We start from the raw sequence: 25,032 nt of genomic DNA on the forward strand, positions 1-25,032 counted from the left end.
AAAGTCTGTACCCAGTAACAATGTCAATACATTCACACTTCACAGTCAAGAAATAACCTGAATACAAACAAATATACTATCTATATTGGAAAACAACATTTACAAATGTGTTTAATTTGCTTCCCTAACACAATATTATAGGAAAAAAGTTAACCTATGATTTTTTTTTTCTTAAATTAAGTATGGTTAAATCTAAAGCATTCTTTGACAAAAGTGCATTGATGTATCTATAAAGAACAGTCCCATATACATAATGATGAAAATTTATATCTGTTTCAAACAATTTGGCCAGGAGGCAGTTTATAGATGTTAAGCAAAAAAGCATTTGCTTTGAAAGCCAGTTCTCTGAACTTCAGTGAAAAAGAGTATTTCTACAATATCAAACTACTCTTTACAAACATTTCTGTGGATTTCATCACTATACCTTACAATTAGTTCACAAAACAAAACGGATGAAATTATTTTCTCTGACTGAGGTAATAAAACTGTATCCTCTGTTTTCCTAGATGTAGCCCTAAAGAGGTGGGTACTAGTGACAGACTTAAGAATGAAGACAGTCTCATGGTTTCTAGCCCCGGCTAATATGAACCTACCTTTCTGATCCTCCCTAGAAGTGGCATGGTGAGATTAGTAAAGTCAAATACACGACCTCCTATCATTGGACATATGCTAAAATAAACCAAGTGAGATGAGACATTGCTTCTTAAATGTGTACCATGTTAACAGACATTAACTTTAGATGCAGAAATCTTCATCTGAGACTAAGTCTCTCTTAAGTCTCAGGGAGAGAGGTGCCAAAAAAGGTTTCATCCTACATGTTAGAAAACCAACTCAGGCTGACACAACTGGAAACTCTGACATGCCTACTTCTCACCATAAAACCTCTCTATTGTGAAACTATACAGCTATCTTAGATGAGGCACTAAGCTTTACAATAATCATAATTCACCTGTTAAATTCATGCATATGTAACTGGTCATGTGCTAACTCTCTTCTTAGAAGTCAAAGCTGAGATGGGGGCAAGACAGGTTAGTTATCTTTACTCTCTACCAGTAAGGATATATTTCCACCAGTCTCACAATACAGTGGCAGGTAACAAAACTAAATCATCATTCCTCTAGCAGTAAAAAGGAAAAGCAGATGGACATTGATGTAGAACTATGCCCATACAGTCTTAAGAGGTTACGTCATCTGTATACAACTCTTTAGCTCAGCTTTGCTGAAATAAAATTGCTGTAAACAATATTTAAGAAGTGATACTTTATTTTTTTCCAGAAAGAACAGTTGTCTGTGTACAGTTTCGCAGTTAAAATAACCTTTAAAGAAAGGTTATTTTTTTGTCAAAAGCTAGTTTAAAGTCCTGCTACTTTCCTAAATAGGAACTCTGCAAAATGTAACATAAACAGATAATTAAATCTGATATGCTAGGGTACAGAGCATAATTAGGTTTACTGAAATCCTTCAGAACATTTTTCTCTGTTGTATTTCTCAAAGATGATATATAAATAACTATAGTATTAATATGTATAAATTATAAATAATAAAATCCTTTCAGAAATTGGTTTGGCTAGAATTTGCTAATGGTGTAACTGGGCTAAACTGAGGCCATTTCAATGTGAAATGTAATCTGATTTGGAAGAAAATTAATTTTAAACTAGATTTGAAAAGATTAATGCTTTCCTTGAATTCCACTGCTGAAGATTACTGAGGGCTCTATTGTAACTGCCAGGGCACATAATGAACTTTTTTTCTTCCTATTAGCATCATAAGTCCCTTAGAAAGGGCAACCAACCACTTTCCTGTCATAGTGGGAAGTAGAGAGTAACAGCTTATCTGCTTTTGCTTTGCTTCCCGCGCACGCGGCTTTGCTGCTTCTTTATTAAACTGCTTTTATCTCAACCCACGAGACTCCCATCTTATTTTCTCCCCTTCCCTGGCTTGCTGAGGAGGTGGGGGATAAAGTGGTGTGGTGGGCACCTGGCATCCAGCCAGGCTCGAACTACCACACATAGATATCTCTGATGTCATTTCTAGGAACTATGGGAAAGGAAAACTGACTGCTGAAATAGTAATCTACCAAGGTTTAATGATGAATAGTAATCTATTTGTGGTTTCTCTGTATTTTCAGACATATTCTAACTAAAACAAATAGCTTAATTTCAAACAGTGAAACTGTGTAGGCATGTTCATGGTGTTAGAAAGGGCTATTTAAGGCATTCATCATATATTACACTCAACGTAGATTCTTACAAAATATTGAGAACGATATAGAAACAGGAATAGTATTTCACGTAATTATAGTTTTCTCTAAATATAAGTCAAAGTCAAATATAATATCTGAGGTGTGACAGGTTAATTTTCCCCCCAGTGATTTGGGAAATAAATCTTGAGTTTTAAATGATGCATAATACATATACATTGAAAATTTAAATGTAGCCACTGCATTTAAGAGTACAAAACCATCCTTTACTAACTCAGCAAACTTAATGACTCTCAAACAGTAAAGTGAATAACTAGTTAAAGTATGGATTATCACACCAGACTTCTAAAATACTGAACAGGTAAATCCAAGTCTCTGTGTTTATGGGCCTAAATGAAACTTGCAGGAGGAGTAGAGACAGAGATTTTTAATAAGCCTGGGAAATCTCAGATGAAAATTTCAAACTGCTTAATGAATCTTTTCAAAAATAGTTTACTTAAATTAAATTATATTGTTCACCCTGAGACCAAAATGTTGTCTAGGTGACAGAAGTTTGCTTAATTTAATCCTTTAGTCTAGATTTGACAGAATATTTAGCAAGTTGAGTACTACTGAGAAGACCACATCTATTTCTTCATTTATATTTCAATTTGTGATTGACATCAGGGACAATGTCTCTACAAACTGTGACAGTGCATAGTTCCCAGAAGAACAACCATTACAAAGAGAAAAGAGATATTGTGCCACATAGATCCATTTCCCACTGGTTGTCACTATATTATTCTTACTAATAATTTATCTAACTTGAGTTTTAACTAGCTCAAGTAATTGCATATCAGAACTTCCTTGATAGTTTGCTACTGACATATCCTGTTCTTTAATGGCCTTGTATAAAACAGACATGAAAATAAAGTGACACTAAAAGAAGAATTGTCTTTACTTATACAAGCAGTCTCACTAGGTTTATTTGGCCTGTTCATATGAGTAAGGCAAGTTTTTTGCTTTAAAAGCTCTAACTTAAAGCTTGTCAAAGGTAGGAAAATGAGAGGCATATGGATGTAGATTTTTTTCTCATTCATACAGGACAATGACAAACAGAAAGTAGAATGGCATGTGTCACAAATAGGATTTTGCCCGCTCATTCTGACAAAAAAAAAAAAAAAAAAACAACAATGAAGCAGCCGTAGGAGGCAAAGAGTAAAGTAATAATTGAAAAAAGCTGTATCACCACTTGTAATCCTGAAACTCTCAGTGTCTTGCAAGTTGATGTCACACAATAAAAAATTCTTCATTTGGTCTCCCACTGTTTTGCTGACCTTTCCCCACTGGAGTTGTAGCAGGAGGCAATACAAAAGTTCTTCTATTCCATACAAATCACTTGGCTGCTAAACTCTGTGACATTGGAAGATTACAGTAGTTGCACAATATTTTTCAAGGATCCTCTATTGGTAATTGCTTCTGACCAGAAAATTAAACACAGAAGAATTAAATTGCAATGAATACAGAAGACACAACTTTGATTTCATTCCCAGTTGTGCAGTAATTTTATTGAAATACAGAGCTGCTGTATCTGACAATACACTTTCCATGTTAAACTTTTGGGTTTTTTTCTAATTACTAAGACAATGTCTATATTCAGAAAAAAGACTGAAAAAAATCACAAATATGCTTGAATTCTTCATGAGTTTATTTCTGCAAATTATTACATGTTTGTTTGGGGGTTTTTTTCCATTTTTTCTCTTCTTTCGGTAAGATTTGCAACTGTTCTGAATTCATGACAAAATGAATGGATTTAAAGTTTTTCACATGCTACTTCTAGCCCTCTATTGAATACTAGGAAATGACTACAAAATGCAAAAAAGCCAATCTGTATGCTGCTTTTTCTGTTCTTTGGTATTCTTAAACAATGTATCCCAATTGAGAACCATGCTTTTCTTGCTCTTTTGCATCTTATTCCTTCTCATTCCTATATGTCTTGTCTTCAATTACCTTTGTTTCTATATTTTATTAATTTCCATAGAATTCTTTTATGAAGAATTACAAAAGGTCTCCATGCATTCTGTTTTCAATGAGTTCTGGTCTAGCAATCAACGTTAAATAAACAAAGTACACATAAAAAACATAAATCAATTTTTAAAAAAAAATAATTGATTTGTTAATTTTAATTTTGCTCATTGATTTTGTTCATAGAAAACAAAATCAATATAGTAGCAGTACACAGACTTTTAAGTTTAATAATATATCTCTGTGCAATAAAAGAGGTCAAAGCCCCTACTGTATCATAAATTCCTCCACTTGGAACTAACTAAAACAATTGGGAAAAAGTGGCATGCTACCAGTTTTAAAGAGATAAACACAGAGAGTGAACTTATTCAGACATAAACGTATAACAATCAGGAGAGAAAGAGTGGTTTTCTGCATTTTTATTCATACAATACATTAAAATCTGTACTATGAAGGAAAATAAGAGATATTATATACTCTACTTACAAATATAACATACTGTCCTCACACAGTTATACCAGCTCTACATTAGAAACTTGAATGAGCTGAATGTGTGCTTTATTTATAAAAAAGAAAGCTTGTTGAAAAATTAGTAGTACTTGAAACACTCTTTTTCGCTGTTCCTTATGAAGATGAAGGCTATGAATGAATAGACTATTTAGTAAAAAATATTGTCTTTACCTAAATTATAAACTGATATATTATTATAAACTGATATACTATATAGTGTAACATCCAAAAATATATATAAAATAAATATAAATTTGATATTTGTGTATATAAAATTTGAGTTGGCACTATAGTCTTTGTATTATATATATATAGCTTAATAGTCATTGCACAGGCAGAGATTCTCCCTGCGTGTGGTTTTGATATTGACAACTGTGCAATCCTTGGCACAATTTTTCTACTGTACAGAGCTCTAGCCATGTGATTGACTTGTACTTAACAATCAAACTTTATGTGTATATATGTGAATGTCTGTTGATTTTCCTATTTGCTGATAGAGTTATTTAGCATGTTTTGGTTTCTTCTATCTACCTCAACTTCCTTGCAAAGCCATTTTTCTCAGAAAAATTTGAAGGACACAAGACTGCTTCCCCTAACTCCTGTCCTCCACTCTGTTTAATGTCCCCAAGTAGTACAAAAATTTTAAACTACTAAGACTATATGTGGATTTCCAGAAATTCAGTCCTGAGGTAGAATTATATTTCTTTGTTTATCTAGCACATCACCGGGGTTAGGTTTTTTTCAGCAAAACACAAACACTTCCTTGATTCAACTACTGAAAATTCAATCTTCTTCACACTCATCTCCCAGTTACTAATTGAAGCAATCATCTAATCAAATTTCAGTTCTTTCAAATATGGAACAAAGTAGAAAATGGTGATTTTTTTCATCCTTATTCATACCCCTAAATTCTATGGTATTTGATCCTGTTTCTCCACTTATGATCATTTCTGCTTACCAAACCTTTCTCACATATCATTCATTTTTCTAGTTTGGATTCTTGACTCAATTTAATATCTCTCTAACTTCATCCAAAATGTAATCTGGACCTTATTTTCAGAGTTTTTAAAAATAATTTATCACATTATTTCACTTTTTTTAAAAAATCTTTATTTTCAACATCCACTTAGTTCTGCAGTAAACCTGCCCCCGGGAATCAATTTCTCCACATGAAAGTAAAGAGAGTTCATGTATTTTGTGATCCAACATCTCTTAAAGTTGGAGTTTCATTTCATAAATAATTCACTTACGAGCATATACATTCAATTTACATGATTTCTTAATGTGGCCAGGGTGCTGCGTAGTCTGCACTGTATCCACCTACAAAAAATACAAAAATATATGTCTGCTTACCATGACTTGAATCATGGATCTTATAAGTGAGCAAGAAGATTTGTCTTGTCTCCCTTAGGTCCAAACATACCCCATAGAATAACAATTTGGAAGTGAAAACAATTAGAATAATGTTACACGTTGTTTCAGAAAAAAGAAGGAGTTAACTATGTCCAGAAACAGGAAGGTTTTAAATCTTAGAGAAATTGTGGTCATATGTACCTTCTTTCTTTTCTTATGTGTCATTATTGCAGAGGAAAACATCAGTGACAACCACAATTTTTCTCCACGAAGTGAAGCGATAAATAGTGCAGCAAGTCACTAATAATATAGAATGGCTGAAAGAATAATAGGATTTTTTATAAGAAAACAAACAGTTAACTCTTCTTGCAACTCACAACCTCAATACTCCATCAGCAAGACATGGAAATGAGCAAGCCAGATTTGCAGGGCAACATAAAATATACAATGACAATTCTGTGAAATCTGTGTTATTCAAAATGCCAGGTGTCAACAACTATGCTACAAGATGGACAGAAAGAAAGTGGGAAAACTAGAGGAAAACACGTCTTCTTTGAATCACTTTCAATGTCAAAAGGTATGCACATTTGCTGTTAAACAATGAAGGTTTCTGTCAAATATATTCTTAAAAAACATCTCTTAAAATATCATTCAGAATGAGTTATTTACAAAAAAAGAGAAACCATTAACAACACAAATTAACCCATTATATGTTGGTTACATAGCATGTTTGGTTGGCATTCAGCAGCCTTGTCAGTTTTTCCACTATTTTTGCTGTATTAATAAGTTATATTTACTTTACATCACTCACTACAAGGTCCTTATTTTCCAACATTCTAATGAATCACTTCTTCTAATCTATTACACATATACAAAGCTGAAATCAAATTACACAAGTGTGGGATAGTAATGTGAAGCATCTCTACAAAGCAGCTTTTGCTCTATGAACATAATCCATAAAAGACTCCCAAATGTCCTCAAATAAGTAACGTCTGTTCCTCAATCTAAATATGATCTTCTTACAGGAAGCCATCTGGGACAAGCAAGCAAAACATTCTGCTTTGGTTGCAGAAGAAATTTATTTATGCCTCAATAAAATTCTTCATCATCATCAATCTAATGACATGTAAATCTCTTTGTTCAGTTTCCACTGTCTTAGCTTGACTAAATGGCAAAAATTCTCACCTCTTAAAAGTTTTACAAAAATATAGGTAATTCATCTATCTAGCTATCTATCTTGTTGGATCTGTTTTTCTACCTATCATTTAAGTACACTGAGTACCTCAAAGTTGCTAACTTCAGCAGTTATTCAAATTCATATAAAATACAAATTTTACAAACTAAAATACTAATTTGTCCCGTATGAAATAATCAGGGATCTGCTGACACATATTTTAAATCTCTTTCTCAAAGAAACAAATACAATTGTAGGCATTTGGTGAATTCATAAGATATATCTCAGGTAAAAAATTTTCATAAATGTAACATTATTTCTATAATTAGAGGTCTCTTCTATGACAGATACTCATGCTATTTTTTTCAGTTAAAAAATCAAATTATAAATCAGTGCAGGAGAAAAGTTTAAAAAACCACAATTACCTGACACATACTAGACAAAGCACTGAACTTTTATCAAAAAATGCAATATATTGTGTCCTTGCAAATTCAAATAATCAGGACTGTCTCAATATGTGTGTCTATATTATCTGCTGATGCAGTATAACAAGGGAAGGATGACAGTACAATTTGTTGTGTCTTTCTACATTGCAAATTAACAAGCAACAAAGTTTGTACCACTTGCCAATCTTATGCATACACTATTCGGGTATGGAGAGCAAACTGACAGAGAACCTTGCATATGCATTGCAAGTACTATGCACCATATGACACCTTAAAGACAACATTGGAAAGAAGATGATGCTTCAAAAGGATCAGTGGTGCACTATAATATGGTCAGCGAGATTCCAAATACAGATTCAAGTCAAATTCACACTCAAAAAAAATCCCTTCCTGTTCTTCATATCATTAATGCAGAGGCATTCATATATAATGATTGATGTGAAGAATTATAAAATTATATTTCTCTAAATTTCTGTGAAGTGAGCTGTTGTTTTCCTCACTCTTCTATAGCAGCTGAATAATTTTGCTGAATTTCCTGGATACTGATAGTATCATCTTGTTCCTCCTCCCATTTCCTCGCATGAAAATGCACATCCACCCCAGGATTGATGAAGAATTGAGAGTCACTGTGTCAGTTTTCATGAGCAAGATGCTTGCAATTCTCCAACAATCCAGTCCATAAGACCAAAATACAGGCCTGGAAGTTTGTATTACATCTTGAATCCCATTTCTGTTTATCATAGTCATAATCTCACATATTTCCTTGGTAGGTTACAATTTTCTTGCACGACTATTTCAATGAGAAATCTGCTTCAGAATTCCAATACTGTAGTAGAGAAAAATTATTGTAATAACAGCTTCAAATTTATTCCCAGGTATTTATATCAGTTTCCTCTTTTTTCTTACCTTTACATGCTCATTGCCATTGGGAAGGGAACTTTTAGTATTACTGATACATATTTGCTATTGTATGTTATTATCTTTAATTAAATAAGAGAGAAGATGTACTTTGACAGAGTTTAGATGATCAAAGAAACAACATACTTCTATAAACTCAGAATTATTAACTTCTGCAAGCACCGTTTTATTGTTGATTTGGTTTTTTTGCCACTCCACTTTATTCTTAGAACTAAATCTGTGTTTGTAAATACATTATGATTGCAGTATATATTATATATTGATCTGACTGATGTGTGTATATTACTAAAAATTTCAGATATTACAGATTTCTGAACATTCAATGTGTGTTAAATGGAAATGAAAGGCACATGTCCATTTTTTGCCGACTACAGCAAATGGCAGATAAAAATACTCCTCCATAGATTTTCTGTTACATTTCACAAGATGCTTGTAACCTATTTTTCAACTTCTTTTATACACATAAGTTTATTTTCAGTTTGGAACAGAAAACAAAATAGGCTATGGGAAATTTTAGGAAGTGCAGTGACTACATTTCCTTAGAATACATATTTTGAATAAGGAATTCTAATTGCCATATTCTTAGACAAACAAAAGGAAATGAAGCAGTAAATAAAATATTCAATGTGTTTATGTTGTACTATTTCTATAATATTTATGAATCATTATAGGCCATAAAAGGGGTTGAAAAAGTGCTAATTAAACTGATGAAAAGTTTGTCTGAATAACAAATGACTGAGGATTGCTACATATCAGAAAGACTCATAGTTTTTATTCAGAATTTCTGTTCATAGGTACGTTTTAATTTAATACAAGAAAACCTATATCATAATCCTGATGTTTAAAGTTTAAGAGCAAAAAAAATCATTTTAAGAAATCAAAAGGGTAAGACACCTAGAATTAAAATACAATTTAACGTGACTATATCCTCATATAACCTTACTTAAATCCAATTTCCAATATTATTCAACACTTTACATCAGCGGGATCTAGTTTTGCAACTTCCTTGTGGCAACTGATGACTCCTGCATGTTAGGTGACATGTAAGTTAAATCCATCAATACTAATCTTTCTACCTCATATCAAAACCAGTAAAAGAAATAAATTATAATTTTTAACCTATCCTTACAAGTATTAAATTGATAAAATATACATACATGTACCATTATTTCCCATTACAAACTCTCTGGTTCATTGATTTCCTTCTCACATTATAGCTGTGAATGAATTTTAAACATTTAGGCAACTGGCAAATCCCATCACTTCCTATTATTAGGACATCAGGATTATGTTCTGTTCACAGTCACATTTTGAGTGATATGGTGACATATCTGTCACTCTTCATGTGAAGTACCAGAGGACTGATGGCTTACAAGGAGAGAGATTAGAGATGGAAAGACTGTGTCCATGCCACTGCCATGAAATTAATTTGTTCGTCCCTACAAACTGGAGAATTTGTACCTTGGTATTCAAAATGTCATATACACTTTAAAGTTTAGAAATCAGTTCTTTGAAAAAAAAACAACGCAAAAAGTTGTAAATTAATCATAAACATATACTGTCTCATATTAATAGGTTGGAATGGAAATCAAAATATAAAATAACCCATGCAATTCCTGTAGGACAGAACTGTTGCAATCAAATACAATGATATTAATGTTCTATGCATTGACTTATTTCAGGTAGATAATGTTCAAAAATATAACTTGCTAATAGTTTTTGTAGGCACAGTGTAATAACAGGAATAATCTCAAAAATTTCAATAATACAAACTTCCATATGGTTTGCATATTACTTCCATAATACATTTATCAAACATCTGTTACTTTACCCTTCTGAACTCATGCATTAAGAAGCAGTATAATGTTACCTATATAAGTTATTTATTACAATCTTAAGCCAACAACTGTCTAGACTGTCTTGAAAACTAAGTAATACTGTTATGTCAAAGAAAACAAAAGGTTCACAGAAAAACAGAACACCAAGTACCGATATCTTTAGATGCCTCTGATGGTGCAAATCTCACACTGAGATGTTTGGGCTGTTCTTTAAACAGTTTACAGAACATAGCTTGATCTTGATGTAGATAATGCTACTAATAGTTTAATTCACCATCAAGAAACTGAAGCTTGAAAAGCCTGGCTCGTGTTTTATTGTTGTTTCTTTTCTTTTTCCATCTCTTAGGAGTACAGGAACATACTGAAAGGAAAATATTAGTTGTTTGGTTTTTTTTTTCTAAAATGATGAAGTTACATTTCAAAGCTAGTAAGATATTTTTACATCCTCATACCTCCAGAGGGTTAAAATCCTTTTTTTTTTTTTTTTTTAATTTCTAGACTAAATATATAATGGAACTTTAATTGCTATTATATGAACATTGTTCTTTAATACTTCTCGCTGGCATTTATTCTCAGTATTTTTTTGAAAAGCAATCAAATCTCCTCTCAACACTTGACTTTCTTAAGGCTCTGAGGTAGCAGTGGCTTAAAAGCAGATGGCAGGAATAGCTACCACCCTCATCCATCTGCTCCACCCTTCTGATGGGCATTAAAGCCTGCAGGGCAGGGTTATATGATATGCCTATGAATGAGCTCATGTACTATTGCAATCTTCAGCTGGGTGTATTAAAGTAAAAGAATTCCAGTTTTGGCTTACCCTAGTATACCATGCATTGGTTCATGAAGTCATTCAAAGGAGGTTCAAGTATTCATGCCTTGAGGAGGGTAACAGCTTCTGCCATCCAATTTTAGCCTGTCAGAGCATGTCTCTCAGAGCCTTAATCTGAATAAGCAAAGCCTTTTTAGTCAGCTCTTGCACAGATAACTCTATATTCCCTGATCATTAAACAGTTCGTTTTGAATATATAAGTGTAAGCTTAATTCTTCTTGAAAATGGTTGACCGGAATCATATAATGATTTCTCAGATGAAATCTCATGAATGACTCTTCAAACAACTTGAATACATCCGTTCCTCCCAAAGCAGCACAAAACTTGATGTAGCTATACGCAGTAGAAACAAATTTGCCTGTCACACTAGTGCTCAAGCTGCCTAACTCATTAAACTCTCTTCTTTTTCTACTGCTTCCATCTCATGATTTCCTAACTAAATTTACAATTTTTCTTCTTTTTGCCGTTGTATCTTGAGATGTTAAGTTTCAATTGCTACAGTCTAAAAAGTTTTCTTTCATCTAGTATAGTCTAATCCTCACTCAAACTCTTTAAGTTCACCGTATTTGTTTCATAATCAAGTTTCATTATTACATTTGCACTGTGTGCATGAAGGTTAAAATATAAAGCAAAATCAGTCTTAAGATTGATAGTTGACTATAGCGAGTAACTTTCCCTTTATTTATAATGCTTACCTTCACAACACCACCAATTGTCATATCATTTTAGTGAATTTCTTTGTAACAGTGAATAGTTTATAATTCTTCTAGTAATCTCCATCTTCCTCGGGTACACAAATAATTTCCCAGGTGACACAGTATCAAATGCTTGCTGAAGTCCAAAGAGAGAGATTACTAAATTTTCTTTTTCTAGAAAATCGTTTATCTATTCAAAGGAAGATATCAGATTGGTTTGTATGAATGCTTTTCAGTAAAGCCATTTTCAGTTTCTGTTTTATCCCATCTTCCTTCTTTATGTCAGCAACTCATTTTTTAATATAAATTCTGCTCTACTGTTTAATAAAAAACAAGGTCACATTTTTTGACCATTATCCCTTCTCTTCCATCTTTCCCACTATCTAAATATTAATATTGTACTTGACGTTCTTCAACAAATCAGCACCATTTTTGCCAAACAGATTTATTTACAGGAAGACAGTGGATGCATTGTTCTATATAACTTAGAATTCTGTGACGATGATTATCTGTTCCTCCTTGAATTACATACATCAGACTCTAAGTTTTGTTTTTAACTCAAGCACTTTCAGCTTTTGCCTCCCATGTGCAACGTTATCACCTTTGTTTAAATCTAAGGCAAAGTTTTAATTTCATTTCTTCATTACATCTATGTTGTCTTTCACATTTAAGTGTAATAATTGTCCTATCTCTCTCTTGTTTTTGTTTTGTTAATACACTTTAATAAAAGTCTTTTGATCATCCCTGTAATGTCTATCAGATGAAATTTCTGAGATATTACCCCAATACTGATCACATCCCTATAATGTACTTGATTATCTGATTTCCCTTCTTCTCCCTTTTCTCATTTCTATTTTTTCCTAATTATCTAATTTAATCCATTAAAAAAAAAGAAAATTTTTCTCATGCCCATACAAAGAATTAAAATGTGTGCATCTGAGCCTCTGAGAAGATATTTGAGATACTTTACCTCACAGATGTGTGTATGAGAAGTATTTCCATGTCATCTTCCCCATCTTCCTCCTACCTGTCAGTAGCACTACAATAATTGTCTATATCTACTACTGAAGGCCAATGCTGAAAAGAATTCTGTGTTCTGTGCTAGTTACTTCAGACACAGTATTACTATTTCTCCAGGCATCACACAGTACTTGCCAAGACAGAAAGAAAGTAAAGATTAGCAAGACTTCTTTGTCAACCATACACAAAAATTGCAGTGAATGACAAATATCACTGAGTGGTAAATATGTAGTTTTTAAAATGCAATTTTATTTTTAAGAGGAATTAATACTTTAAAGGGAACATTTTTAATGATTGCCTAATTTATAATCTGCATGGACTGGTATCTGTCAAGTAAAATTGTTGTTTACTGAGCTCTTCATTTTCAAATACAAGGCCAAAAAACACTATGAGAGAAATGGTTTTGAGAGATAGAAGCATTATTTGTGGAAATAAATGCTTTTTAGATATATTTAAAACTGACTGCTATCATGTAGCAGAAATAGCAAGCTGATACATTTATTACTTTGCAATATGAACTATTGCTTTCATCTTATGGATACAGCAGGCTTCACAGGAATGCTTTACACTTCAGTCCTTTGGAGACACTGGGCCAGTGATCCCTGTGCAGTATAGACCCTCCTGTTATACATAGGGTGTAACAGGCTTCATTGGCTTCTCTCACCCTCTTCACGCCACATCTGCCCTTGCTTCATTGGGACAAGCAATCAAGATATCAACCAGAGAGGAGAAAAATGCAATAATGCTGTGAAGCAGAGATTCTGCCTGAGCAGCAGGAGACCTGCTGCTTGTTCTCAGGTGGATAAAACTCCAGCCATCAAGTAGCAAAGATGATTACATCAAAGGCTCAGCAGGGCTCTAAAGGGAGAGTGCCACAAAGTGCCTAAAACTAAAAGAAAAACTTATGGAAAAAAAGTGAAAAGAGAAAGATGTAATGGGAAGCTTGTTTTACTTGCTTTATATAGGATCCTTAGACAGGAAATGGCTAGGACAGACCTACCAAACTTATTATCAAATTACAAGGTACAATTAGGTTTTACTCTCAACCTAGAAAACTCATTGAACATGGCAATGTCCCATCTTGTGGGAAAGTTGTAGTAAAAAAAGAAAAAAAAAACTATTAAGTAAGGCCACTAAGAAAATGTCAGAAGACAAAAGTAAGGACTGTTATCAGTCTGTCACCAATTTGAAAAGTAACGTCAGAGATAAGTTTTAAATGTCAGAGCTATAGATATCAAAAGATACAGGATCTGTCTTTTAGGTGGGCATGGGTTGAATCCACTATTTGAAATGATCACAGAAAGCATACGCGTAAAATATGGATTCATGAAACAACATTATGTAAAGATGACTGCTGTTCAGTAGACAAAAACTGAAACTAGATTTCCTGAATCCCTCTTCAGTGTACCTCAGTTGTAGTCAAAGGGTTTGTAAGACTTATAAATTCTCTGTTACTCCATACATTCATTTAAATACCCACTTAAGATACGTTACGGAAGCACCATAATGGTGATCCAAGTTTATAACCAGGAGAGCGATCCTTAGATACTATGTCATATGTATGCAAAATATCATGGAAATTGTAAGACTGAGAGTGTACACCTGTTTGTATTATTAACTGTTCACTTTCTTAAAATTAAGCTCAAAACAAGAGTGGGATTTGTGTTTATGTCTTCCCTTTCAAAGGAAACATAAATTCCTTGCTTCTAAGTTGCAACTTTTGAAGTCTTATCAATGAGCAGTATGGTGTTTCCTAACAAATAAGAGCTTCTTTCATAGTCTTTCTTATGAGCACAGCGTGGTAGATTGGTTTAATTAAAGTCCGTCAAATTATCATAAGGATTCTACATACTGCAAATAATTGCTTTTTCTTCTCTATTCACTTTTTCTTAATGGAAATGCAGAAGGTTGGTTTTATCTTTCACATATGATGTAGAATAAAGAAAACAAAGAAATATAAATGAGCAATTAATAAAGAGACCTTTAATTTCTTGGATATCCTTTTACACTGAACCTAAAATGACCAAAACTAAGCTAGATTTGATAGTAGTTGTACATGTGAAATTACATCATGTGTTCGAATAAGACTATATTAAAGAGCGGAAAGTAATATGTTGCATTCAAAGATTTGTGAGATCAGTTAAATTACATCATATTTGCTCTCTGGTGGTACAAACATATAATATTTTGCATACTTACAGATATTAGATGACCACTAATTTCTTTATTCATTAATTACCCACCATAAATTAATTTATGTACAGATTGGTATATGGGAATATAGGATTAATACTAAATGCTGTTTTAGTTTAGAGTTTTAAATTGCTTGTTTGAGGGTTTTTTTTCTTTTTGATCAAGAAATTTAAAAAACCCTTTTTCCAGTGAAATAGCAAAATGCTGTTTTAGGACTCAAAATCTATCATAAGAGTGTCTCCACTTTTTTCATGTTAAACTACATCTAGTACACAGTGGGTGCATACTGTGAAAAGATTTCCTCTGTCAATGTAAGTAACAGAAGTATAGTCCTGTTTCTTTCTCCACAGCTGCCTCTGCTCAGAATATTATTAGTTGCAGCATTCATTAGTAAGACAGGTCATAACTTCTACCCTACATCTACCCAAGTGTGGGGCAGGTTGTAATAAAAAATATTTTTCTGGATAAGTTTCTGGAGACATATGTACACCAATGAAGTTATGATTAGCATGGCTGGGAAGTAGAGTGTACCAGACAAGGCTGATAGATGATAATACTAGATATTTATTTCAAATAGAAGGATTCCTCAGAAATTAATAACAGGTGCATACTTCATTTATATTATAATTGGTTTTCTGCATCACAGTAAAACATTTTACAAGTTAAAAGCTTCTCTCTTTCTTCAAATAGAAAGAGTACTCAGTTGATTTCATCTTAAAATTTGCATAATCTTTTTCATGATACCTTTTCAGCAGTTATTTTTTCTAATTTGAGTCCTCCTTCTGTCATGAGGATGACTACAAGTGGAAATCTTTGCAGAGAAATTTCTAAATTATTTTGAAAGACATCTTTCTGTAGCTAGCTGTCACAAACTGCTGTAGTGAAATGCTGAAAAACAGGCAGTAAAAGGAAAGACATAATTTCTTTAATATTCTTCTATCTGCAAATTATTTGTAAATACCTGCTCTGTAAACTAGATAGAAACTTGCTATAAATACATAGAAACCACTCAGTCATTGTGCAGTTATTCCAAGACTTTCCATATTTCCGCTTAGGGGGAGACAATTTATTCTCCCTTCCGTGTGAGAAGTATAGCAGCAGAATCCTACTTAAAACTGTCTATTCACAAAATATTTGGAAAAAAATTAGTAACTACTAAGCAGAGTTAGAAGAAGCAAATGTGATAGTTAACATTTTTCAGTTACAGGTTTCTTCATTATTTTTAACGCTGTAAGATGGCTCAGCTTATTAAAAAAACCACAAAACTTAAGAGACCTTTGGAGTACTTCTTTTTCTAAAATCCTTCTTGTCATTCATCAAGGGGAAAAAAAATAGTGATTATTCTCCAACTTTTAATGGTTACTCTCCAACTTCTATCTTTCCTAGAAACAAACAAATACATGGTTCAGGTCCATGAAAAAACACCTGCTTTGCAGGAAGGAAAATACTTAAACCTTCCTTATGTGTCTGGCAGGAGTTCAAGAAATACAAGGCTGTAGATTTTTTGCTTGGGTCTGCTAAATTTAAAATAATGTAATCATTGTAGGATATTGCAGAGACAACTAAGAAGATTTTAGTATAACAGACTACCTAAGCTCTTTTTTGGACTAGTCTACCAAATAAGACTAATTCATTATGAAACATGAAGAAAACAACAGCAAGACAAATCCCTGACATCTCCTTGTCATTTTCATAGGCTGCTACACCGGAGCGCTACACCGGAGTAGCTTTTGCTTTGTGAGAGTACACTTTCAGAAGAACTTTATAAACATCAATAAATTCTTTTGCCATATTTTTTCTCCGTTGTGTTAAATGCAAAGGGAACACATGCTAGCACCTAGTCTAGTGTCACATCAAAATGAAGCAGAAGACAAGTACATATTGGACATACAATTCACGACTACTAGGATGAACAGACATTTTATCATAAGCAATTATATCTGCTTAAATCAGAAGAGCCATGCTCAATAAACTCTTTCCCCTCTCCTTTTAAGGTTGATCTTTTAGGTTTTTTTATTTTATTTTACTTTTTTAATGGATGCTTATCCAAGATTGAAACAAGTAGGTCAGGTTAGGTTTCTGATTCTTGACAGATGAAAGTGTAGCAGGACCCCATGAAACAGAGAGGGAAAAAATTAAGCCTTATTTTCATTTTCCTTGCTACTTTTTATATCTGCTGGTATCAAGCAGTAGATAAGTGCATTCTGTGTAACACTGGGCGGGTCTTAGAGAAAAGACATACAGTCATATACATGAAACAGAAAAAAAAAAATCTAAAAAATATCTATGGCTTACGTTAGAGGGTTTCAACCATATAAGGAAGTGACAAGGAGCTATTACCACCCTACTAAAGAGATGAATGTCATGTCAAAAATCTGGCACAGCTATCTCATCATTTATTTTAAAATAAAATATTGCAAAATGTTTGCAAAATCTGATATGATCTGATTTTGTTCCTAAAGTAATATTTTTATTACTGAAATTAACTTGTACACAAAATATTCTAATTCCTGAGCAATAACATAATTCTGAAGAATATTATTCTACATTTTAGTCTCATCAGATTTTATTTAAGTTCTCACTATGTAACTATGTTTCAAGAAAGTCTGTTATGATTCTAAATTGTTTCAAAATAACAATTAAATCAAAAGAACTATGATCCTCACAGTGTGTTTTACATTTGTTAAGTCAGTGTTCTCCCTTATGCATTTAAGGATAGAAAAGACAAAAAAACATAAAAAGCTAAAAAAGCAGTGTATCTTCAATGAGTGCAGACATTTTAGATGTACTTGATTTACTCAATTTGTTTTAAGTTGAAGAGTGAAAAGGAATCTTTGACAAAACTGTCATCTTTAAAATATGGTGATATTTCATTTTCCTCCTTCTGCACAATTTAGATTGCCTGGAACTGAAAAACTTCCAGCAGCCACTGTGTCCAATTTTTCAGAGCTGTCACTTCCTAGCAAATCTGCTTAAGCAAAATACTTACGCTGTTAGAAAACAGAGCAAATATAAAATTCTTTCCATACTTCTTTTTGCAGGACAACTGGTATTCAAGCACACAAAACAGCAAGAACATACAAAAATCTGGAAGTTGAGTTCTATAGAATCTTTTAAATTCATAAATCTGGTACTCCTGTGATTAGGAGTACCAGATCTGTGATCTCACTTTTTTTAACTTAGCTGATTTTTCTGCACAATAATTTTAATCAACACAATACAATCAAACAATAATCAAAATGCTATTTCCAAAGAAATCACTTAAGGTCATTAAAATTAAAAAGAACACTTCATCTGAAGGACAGTAAAAGAGATGATGATAATTTTTAACCTGCTCTAGTCTGCATGCTGTTTTTGTCAGCATTTGATGCCCTGCAAGGTAACATAAAATTCCTACAGTTTTATACTTGAAGGTCTTCAGCCTATGATATAAATAGAACAGATATTACTGTTCTTTTTGTTTACATTACAAAATGTAAATAAATCCTCTATGCTGAAATGAACTACACTGACAAAAGTAGGAACTTTACTTAAGAGACAGATTACACTTTGCAGGAAGAAAACAAAAAAGTAAAAAAGAAAATGTTCCTTTTAAGAGTGAATTTTAAATTCTGGATGTCAAGAATTTTTACAGATGATGAACTGCACATGGTTTTGGTTGCTACAGGTCAATAACAATTCTTTTATATTCATAACAACTTTCTAAGACTCTCTGATTTTATCAATTTAATTTCTCAATGAATATACAACAATCTTCTTAATCTTTGAAGTTTATACATGAGGAATTGTGTAATACTATAGTTACTTCCAATGCTTTAGAAAGCCTGTCATGTTACAGGAAAGTCAGTGCTTCTTACTGTGTACAATTCAAATCCCAATACTCTGATGGCCCGTTAACACCAAATATGTCACCCTTTAACACTGCCGAATCAATACACTGGAATGTCATAGTACCCTGATGGGCCACAAAGCCTCTATATACATTTATTAGACAAAGACTTTATATTACTTCAGAGAAGAAATGTGTCAAGCTAAAATCAATTTCAAGTTTCTACTAAGAAAAAAATAGTCCTAGGTAAATAAGAGATTTTTTTCAAGTTCAACTCAGTCAATCATAGAAACTAAACAAAGAAGGTCAAAGTTTTTAGATATCCTCTGAACAAGGACACTTGCATGTGTATTCTGTTAGAGATTTTATTCCTCATTTTCAAGGACAGGGGAGATTTTTTACAGCACTTTCCTACACATAACTCACTTGGACCTTACTGAGATCTCCTTTTAGGAAAGGATAAGAAAAATGCAAATACTGTTTAATATACATATTCTAGTATAATCAAACCGTAAGATCCCAAAGCTTTGGTACAAATAGCTCTTCTAAAGGTTACTTCATCCATTTTCCTGTAAGATCATTTAAGTGTTGAGACTACTAAATGGAAGATTAGACTATTTCTTACATTTTAAAAATGATTCTGTAGTAATCCCAAAGAACTCAAGAGAAAGTTACTGATATTTCTGAAAATGCTGGGAATTTGCAGACATGACAAAACATTAGTATTTTCTCATAATTAATTCTTCAAAACACTTTTAGAATCCAAGTAAAAAAAGCAGTGTTGATCATTTCCCTTCCAGTCTTGTGGAGATGGACAAGCAATCAATCCTGGCTAATACAAGATTCCTTGGATGTTTAACAGAAACAGCATTTAAAAAAAAATCCTCTCTGAGCTGCTCTGCAGCTGACAGAATAAAGAATACTCTCTTTCTTTAATCTCTGGATTTCAAAACTATGTCTATTTGTCCCCTTTTTTTGCTTTTTTTTCTTTTATTTCCCAGAAACCTGCATATCTCCAAGATATCTCTTCATCTTGTTAAAAAAAAACACAGTACAAGCCTCAATATACAAAATTTAACATTTGAGCTTAATGACTTTACTAATTCTTAGAGAACTGAGTAAGGTGTTATATAAAACTGTTCCTTGCCTGCAAGAAAAACAGTCCAGAAAAATTTCTATAAATATTAAACTGATTTTGTCAGATCTAGCCCAGAGAGAAACAGAGTATAGATATCTATAGCCACTAAGAAAGTTATACACACTTTTTGCTTGGTTATTTTTGAGATTAATAGGAAGGTTACCTGTTATTGTCTTCACGGTATTTGTAATCACAGAAAGAGCAGCAAATATTAATTTCATGGATCAATCTTGTTATTTTCTCTACATGGGTTCAGATTTCAATTTATAACTGATACAAAATTTTTCTGGGGAAAAAAAAAAGTCTTTTTTGCTTTTTTTCTGAGTGCTATTTAAATAATTTGGTCTCCTGTGTGACACCAGGCATGCTATTTTCCAAACCACTATCCTCTACACCCTGCCATTTCTAAATAATCATTACATTACTCTACAAAGTTCAACATCGCTTAGAGAGAAACAATACATGTGTTCATCTGGAGTTGAATTTTCTATCAATATGCAGAACGTGTTGTTTCACATTAAAAAAAAAAAATAAAGTATTTTGCTAAATCATTCTCACTTTGCTCAAATAGTCCTACTGAATCAAATGGAAGTACCAATGCTATAATTCTTATCATTTTACGAAAAGATAAACTATGTGGTTTAGCATTTATGGTCCAGACTTCCAAAAATCCTTTGCAAGTTTGTATTACGCATTCACAAAGGAGTAATGAACTAGATCATATATAGATTGGTATCAATGGAAAATCTTGACACAGCATTCACTGAAATCATATAAAAACATGTAACTTAAAGCTGTCACATGAGTTAGCAAACTAACCACCAAGAAAATTAATGACAGACCTAGCTTCTGGTTTACGTTTTGTGTCCTTAAGGTGTTTTCTACATGTAGGATTTACATATACGTAAAATTATACAGGAGAGATGTTGTTTTCTTAGCAGTAATAAAGTGATATCTTTTACAGTGAAAATAAAGAAGTTACTGTATGCAGAATTTTTTAAAATGGTATATTTTCATTTATGTACAGTTACTAAATTCATAACAGCTTACAAATCCATATGAAAATTAGTTATTCTCTCAGTTAAATGACAAATGAAGACATAGATTAGTATCTGTAAAAAAATCTGTAAGTCAAAATTCAAACTGGATTCTTATAAGTTTCAGTTTTTTATCTAATCACTATAACATGTTTTAGCATAGAGAAAATTGCTGTAGAAATACAATTCTTAATATTTTTCACAAATACGACTCTTATTAAAACTTATTAAAGCTTACTAAAACAAGTGGGAGAATGAAGTTATCAGTATTGAAGATGCAATAATCACTTGCTGAAAAAAACCCCACACTCAAAACGTTTAAGGTGACCTATGTTTTTAACACAGACTGCTTCTCACAGATTCCAGCTAATGTCACCTTTTAAAAAAATGTAGCATCTCACCAGATTTTTCTTTTTACTAATATAAAATACTGTGATAGAATTATTTTCTGGAAGTCCGTCAGCACAAATGTTAATACTCCTGTGTAACATACCCTAAATTGAGGGGATTATCAGCAAGACTTCTCCATTAATACATTAACAAATGTCAATAAGTAAATTTGGCTCAAAAGAAGCAATGCTGTCACTTTGCTGTGTGAAATCAATGCATTCCATCTCAGAAGCTCTTTCTAACCATGTGTTGTTTTTTCTCTCAATCAATGATATCCAGAAAAAGTAAGGATTTTTAAAAAGTAAAAATAATTTTTAAGACTTGAATATTTTTTCCACATACTGTAAGAATTTCAAGCTACCTTGACAATTTCCTTCCAAATAATGGGATTTAGTTGTAACTATAATTGTGCAAATTGCATACTTTGAAAAAAGGAGAGGAGAGGAGAGGAGAGGAGAGGAGAGGAGAGGAGAGGAGAGGAGAGGAGACTCCTGAGAATATAAATATCCATGTGTTTTGCCTCTCGTGAAGCATTCAGCACAAAGGTTTTTATTATTGCTACCTCCCCTGGATGCTTTAGTATTTTCTATGACGTCTCTTACCAATTCATGAGTGTCTCTTAGCAGATGTTGCTGTGCTTAGTTCTAAGTCTCAGGAGAGCTAGGGTACTTTTGCCAATTACAAATAAGCAAGTTGATTAATTAACACACCTTTTTCATTAATGGTTTCACCCAAAGCTAAGAGTCTTTGTTGCAAACTTTGAACAAAGAAAGGAGTACTAATTAAACACCCTGGTGTTTCTAAAGAGATAGCTTCTTTCAGCACCTATGGGATTATTTGAACTCCTCAGAGGACCTCCAGAGCCTTCCACGAGCACTTGGATTTTCTCATAGCTGTCTCACTCACTCGGAAAACAACAACAACAAAAACCAAAACAAAACTAAACTCCATACAACCCTGAAGTCTAAAGATTTTAGATACTTCTGATATATTACAGTTAATTTCCATAAAGACAGACATTCAGAGTCTTTGGATCAGACTAAAATACATCAGATTTTGACTTCATAGTGACAGAAATCTAAATTCAAACCTGAAAAACTGACAGACACTGCATGAGAGCTAAATTGAAGCAGAGGGGAAGAGGAAAGGATATTCCCCGCACTAGGCACTGAGTATTTATCAGAGAGGTAAACAGAGAGATCTGTCACAAACTTCTTACTTTTTGTTCTTTCAGACTTTCTGTGTGCATTTTATCATGTGTACATGATGGGTATATTTTTTTAAAATCAGTTGTCCAAGCTAACAAGTAACAGGCAAGATTTTGTAACTAGATATGAATTTGAGCTGATGGCTTCTGATGCAAAACAATGAGTAGCTTTCCTGGAGACACCTAGTAGTGATCTTTGTTTCACCTGTCCACCGTATTGCTCTCGCATAGATCTCTGCTTGGAAAAGCCATACTGCATTTGAAATAGCTAATAGCTACAGATTACAGCCTGGTATAGTAATGCAAAAGAGCACTTACTCTTTATATTTGAGCTTCAGCTTGCACTAATCCAATAACTGTTGCATAATCAATCGGCAAAGGAATAGACAGATATGTAGTAAGTGTAATAAAGTTTGATATTCACACCCATGAATCTGCTCTCTAAAGCATAGTAGGTATAAGGCAACTGTGAATGTACTGTATTTGGAGGAATGAGGAGCAGTATTACACTATTTTAGTCTAACTTATACCAAAGTGTACCTAACTATTTCTAAATTTGACAGTCCAACAGAACGACAGCGGAAGAGACGGGACTCTAGACATCCTTCACCTACCTTCTCTCTTATTTAGGTAGTGTACCATTTCCTTATTCTGCGGATTGACATTTACTTCAATAGTAAACAGAAACTTAAGATTTTTCTTCTGTATTTTATGAGATCAAATCTATGTACTTGTTTGTTCAGAACATACATTATATGTCAGATGCTAAGTTCAGGATTTCTATCACAATGCCAAGGAATTATTTTTAGGATTCAGTCAGATTCAAAGTTCCACAGGTCCATCCATCATTACTTTCACAATGAGCAACAGACCAAATCCTATAGACTACTGTCATGGATAAATGAGAATCAAACCAGTCTGCACCACAAAAATTTATTTGATCTGATCTGTTTATTCAGTGATGGAACAGGATTTAGTTTACGGAAATAGCTTTTAAAATACTTGTTTCATTCAACATATTTATAAATACTTTATGCAATGTACATTGAAATACTTATTTCTTCATCCTTTCATAGCATTAGCATGTTGGAAAAACTGTTGCTAAAGTCAGTGATAGTGATTCAATTCCGTGTTTCTAGAAACAAAAAAATTGTCACCTACTATTGCATGAATTAGAAAAAAAAATAACAAAACGCAGTGTTAAAAATGCTGTCAAATACATTCAATTACAGAATGACTAGAGATCCAAAAGAATACCAAAATCCACTGATTTCACAGCTTCTTGTTTGGTGATTCAGTGGAAAGCATATGAATGAACAAGAGAGAGAAGAACAAATAGAAGTGAATCAGAACAAGCTCTGGAACTCTAACAGGAAGTTGGGCTGGGGCCAGGAGTCTGCACTTGCCTCTTTTTTCTCCCTAAGAAACAGCTCCAGCATACTGAACTGCTTCTTCAACTAACAAATAGAAGCAATTTTTACATCTCCAGCTTGAAAATTGTAACTACCCAGTTCCACAAGGCAAATTTCTTGAAATCTAATCCCTTTGTCAGGCTGTGTTCCGAAATCTTTTTCTTTTAAATGTAAAATACAATATATTATTTAGCAAATTATTCGTTGTGAGGTTTCCTTTAAAAAAAAAAAATCTGTAGATAGGATAGATACAGGCTGAGTGGGACAACCCTATGAAGTAAATATTTCTTCTTCCAACTCTGAATATTCTTCCTTTTCAGTTCTCTCATGTTAACAATTAATATGGATCTGGTCTAGCCTGCAGGAGTTATCTTTAGAGGCACTAATCACCCACTGCTCTTCACTGATTGTGGTGAATATTGTCTTTATTCATCTGTCTGAAAAGCAAGTTTTTAATGACTTGGCATAATACAGCTTTATTCACAGACCAATTTCATTTCTATTTCCTCACTTATCTGACTTCTACTCTGAATTTTACTTTACGCTGAATAAAAAAAAAAACAACAGAAATATGAAAATGTTCTCAAACATACGCACACATGAATTGAGATCTTATTTTGGGAAAGCATTCAACTGAAGCATATGAGCTGCACACTAAGATCCTGATCACATATGCAGATATCTACAAGACTGAGGTCTCAACACAATATTCTTCTCTTACACCTTGAAACAGATATTCTTTTCCCTTTGTTTCTATGAACAGTTTGTTAAAGTCTCATCATCCACATTCTTCTCCTGCTGCCATTTCCTGCTTAAAAAAGTTGTAAAGAATAATAGAG

The 25,032-nt window shown here is 32.9% G+C and overlaps 1 protein-coding gene across 1 annotated transcript in view; it reads right to left on the minus strand.

Moving 5' to 3' along the window:
- The window catches only part of PCDH7 (protocadherin 7), a 280,066-nt gene that overhangs the window by 223,598 nt on the left and 31,436 nt on the right, over positions 1-25,032 (minus strand). Inside the window, 1 exon segment of the mRNA XM_061993475.1 lies at positions 5,975-6,034. Coding sequence (XP_061849459.1) covers positions 5,975-6,034 — 60 coding nt within the window.

Source organism: Colius striatus, chromosome 3 (assembly GCF_028858725.1).
Source record: "Colius striatus isolate bColStr4 chromosome 3, bColStr4.1.hap1, whole genome shotgun sequence".
Taxonomy (NCBI): domain Eukaryota; kingdom Metazoa; phylum Chordata; class Aves; order Coliiformes; family Coliidae; genus Colius; species Colius striatus.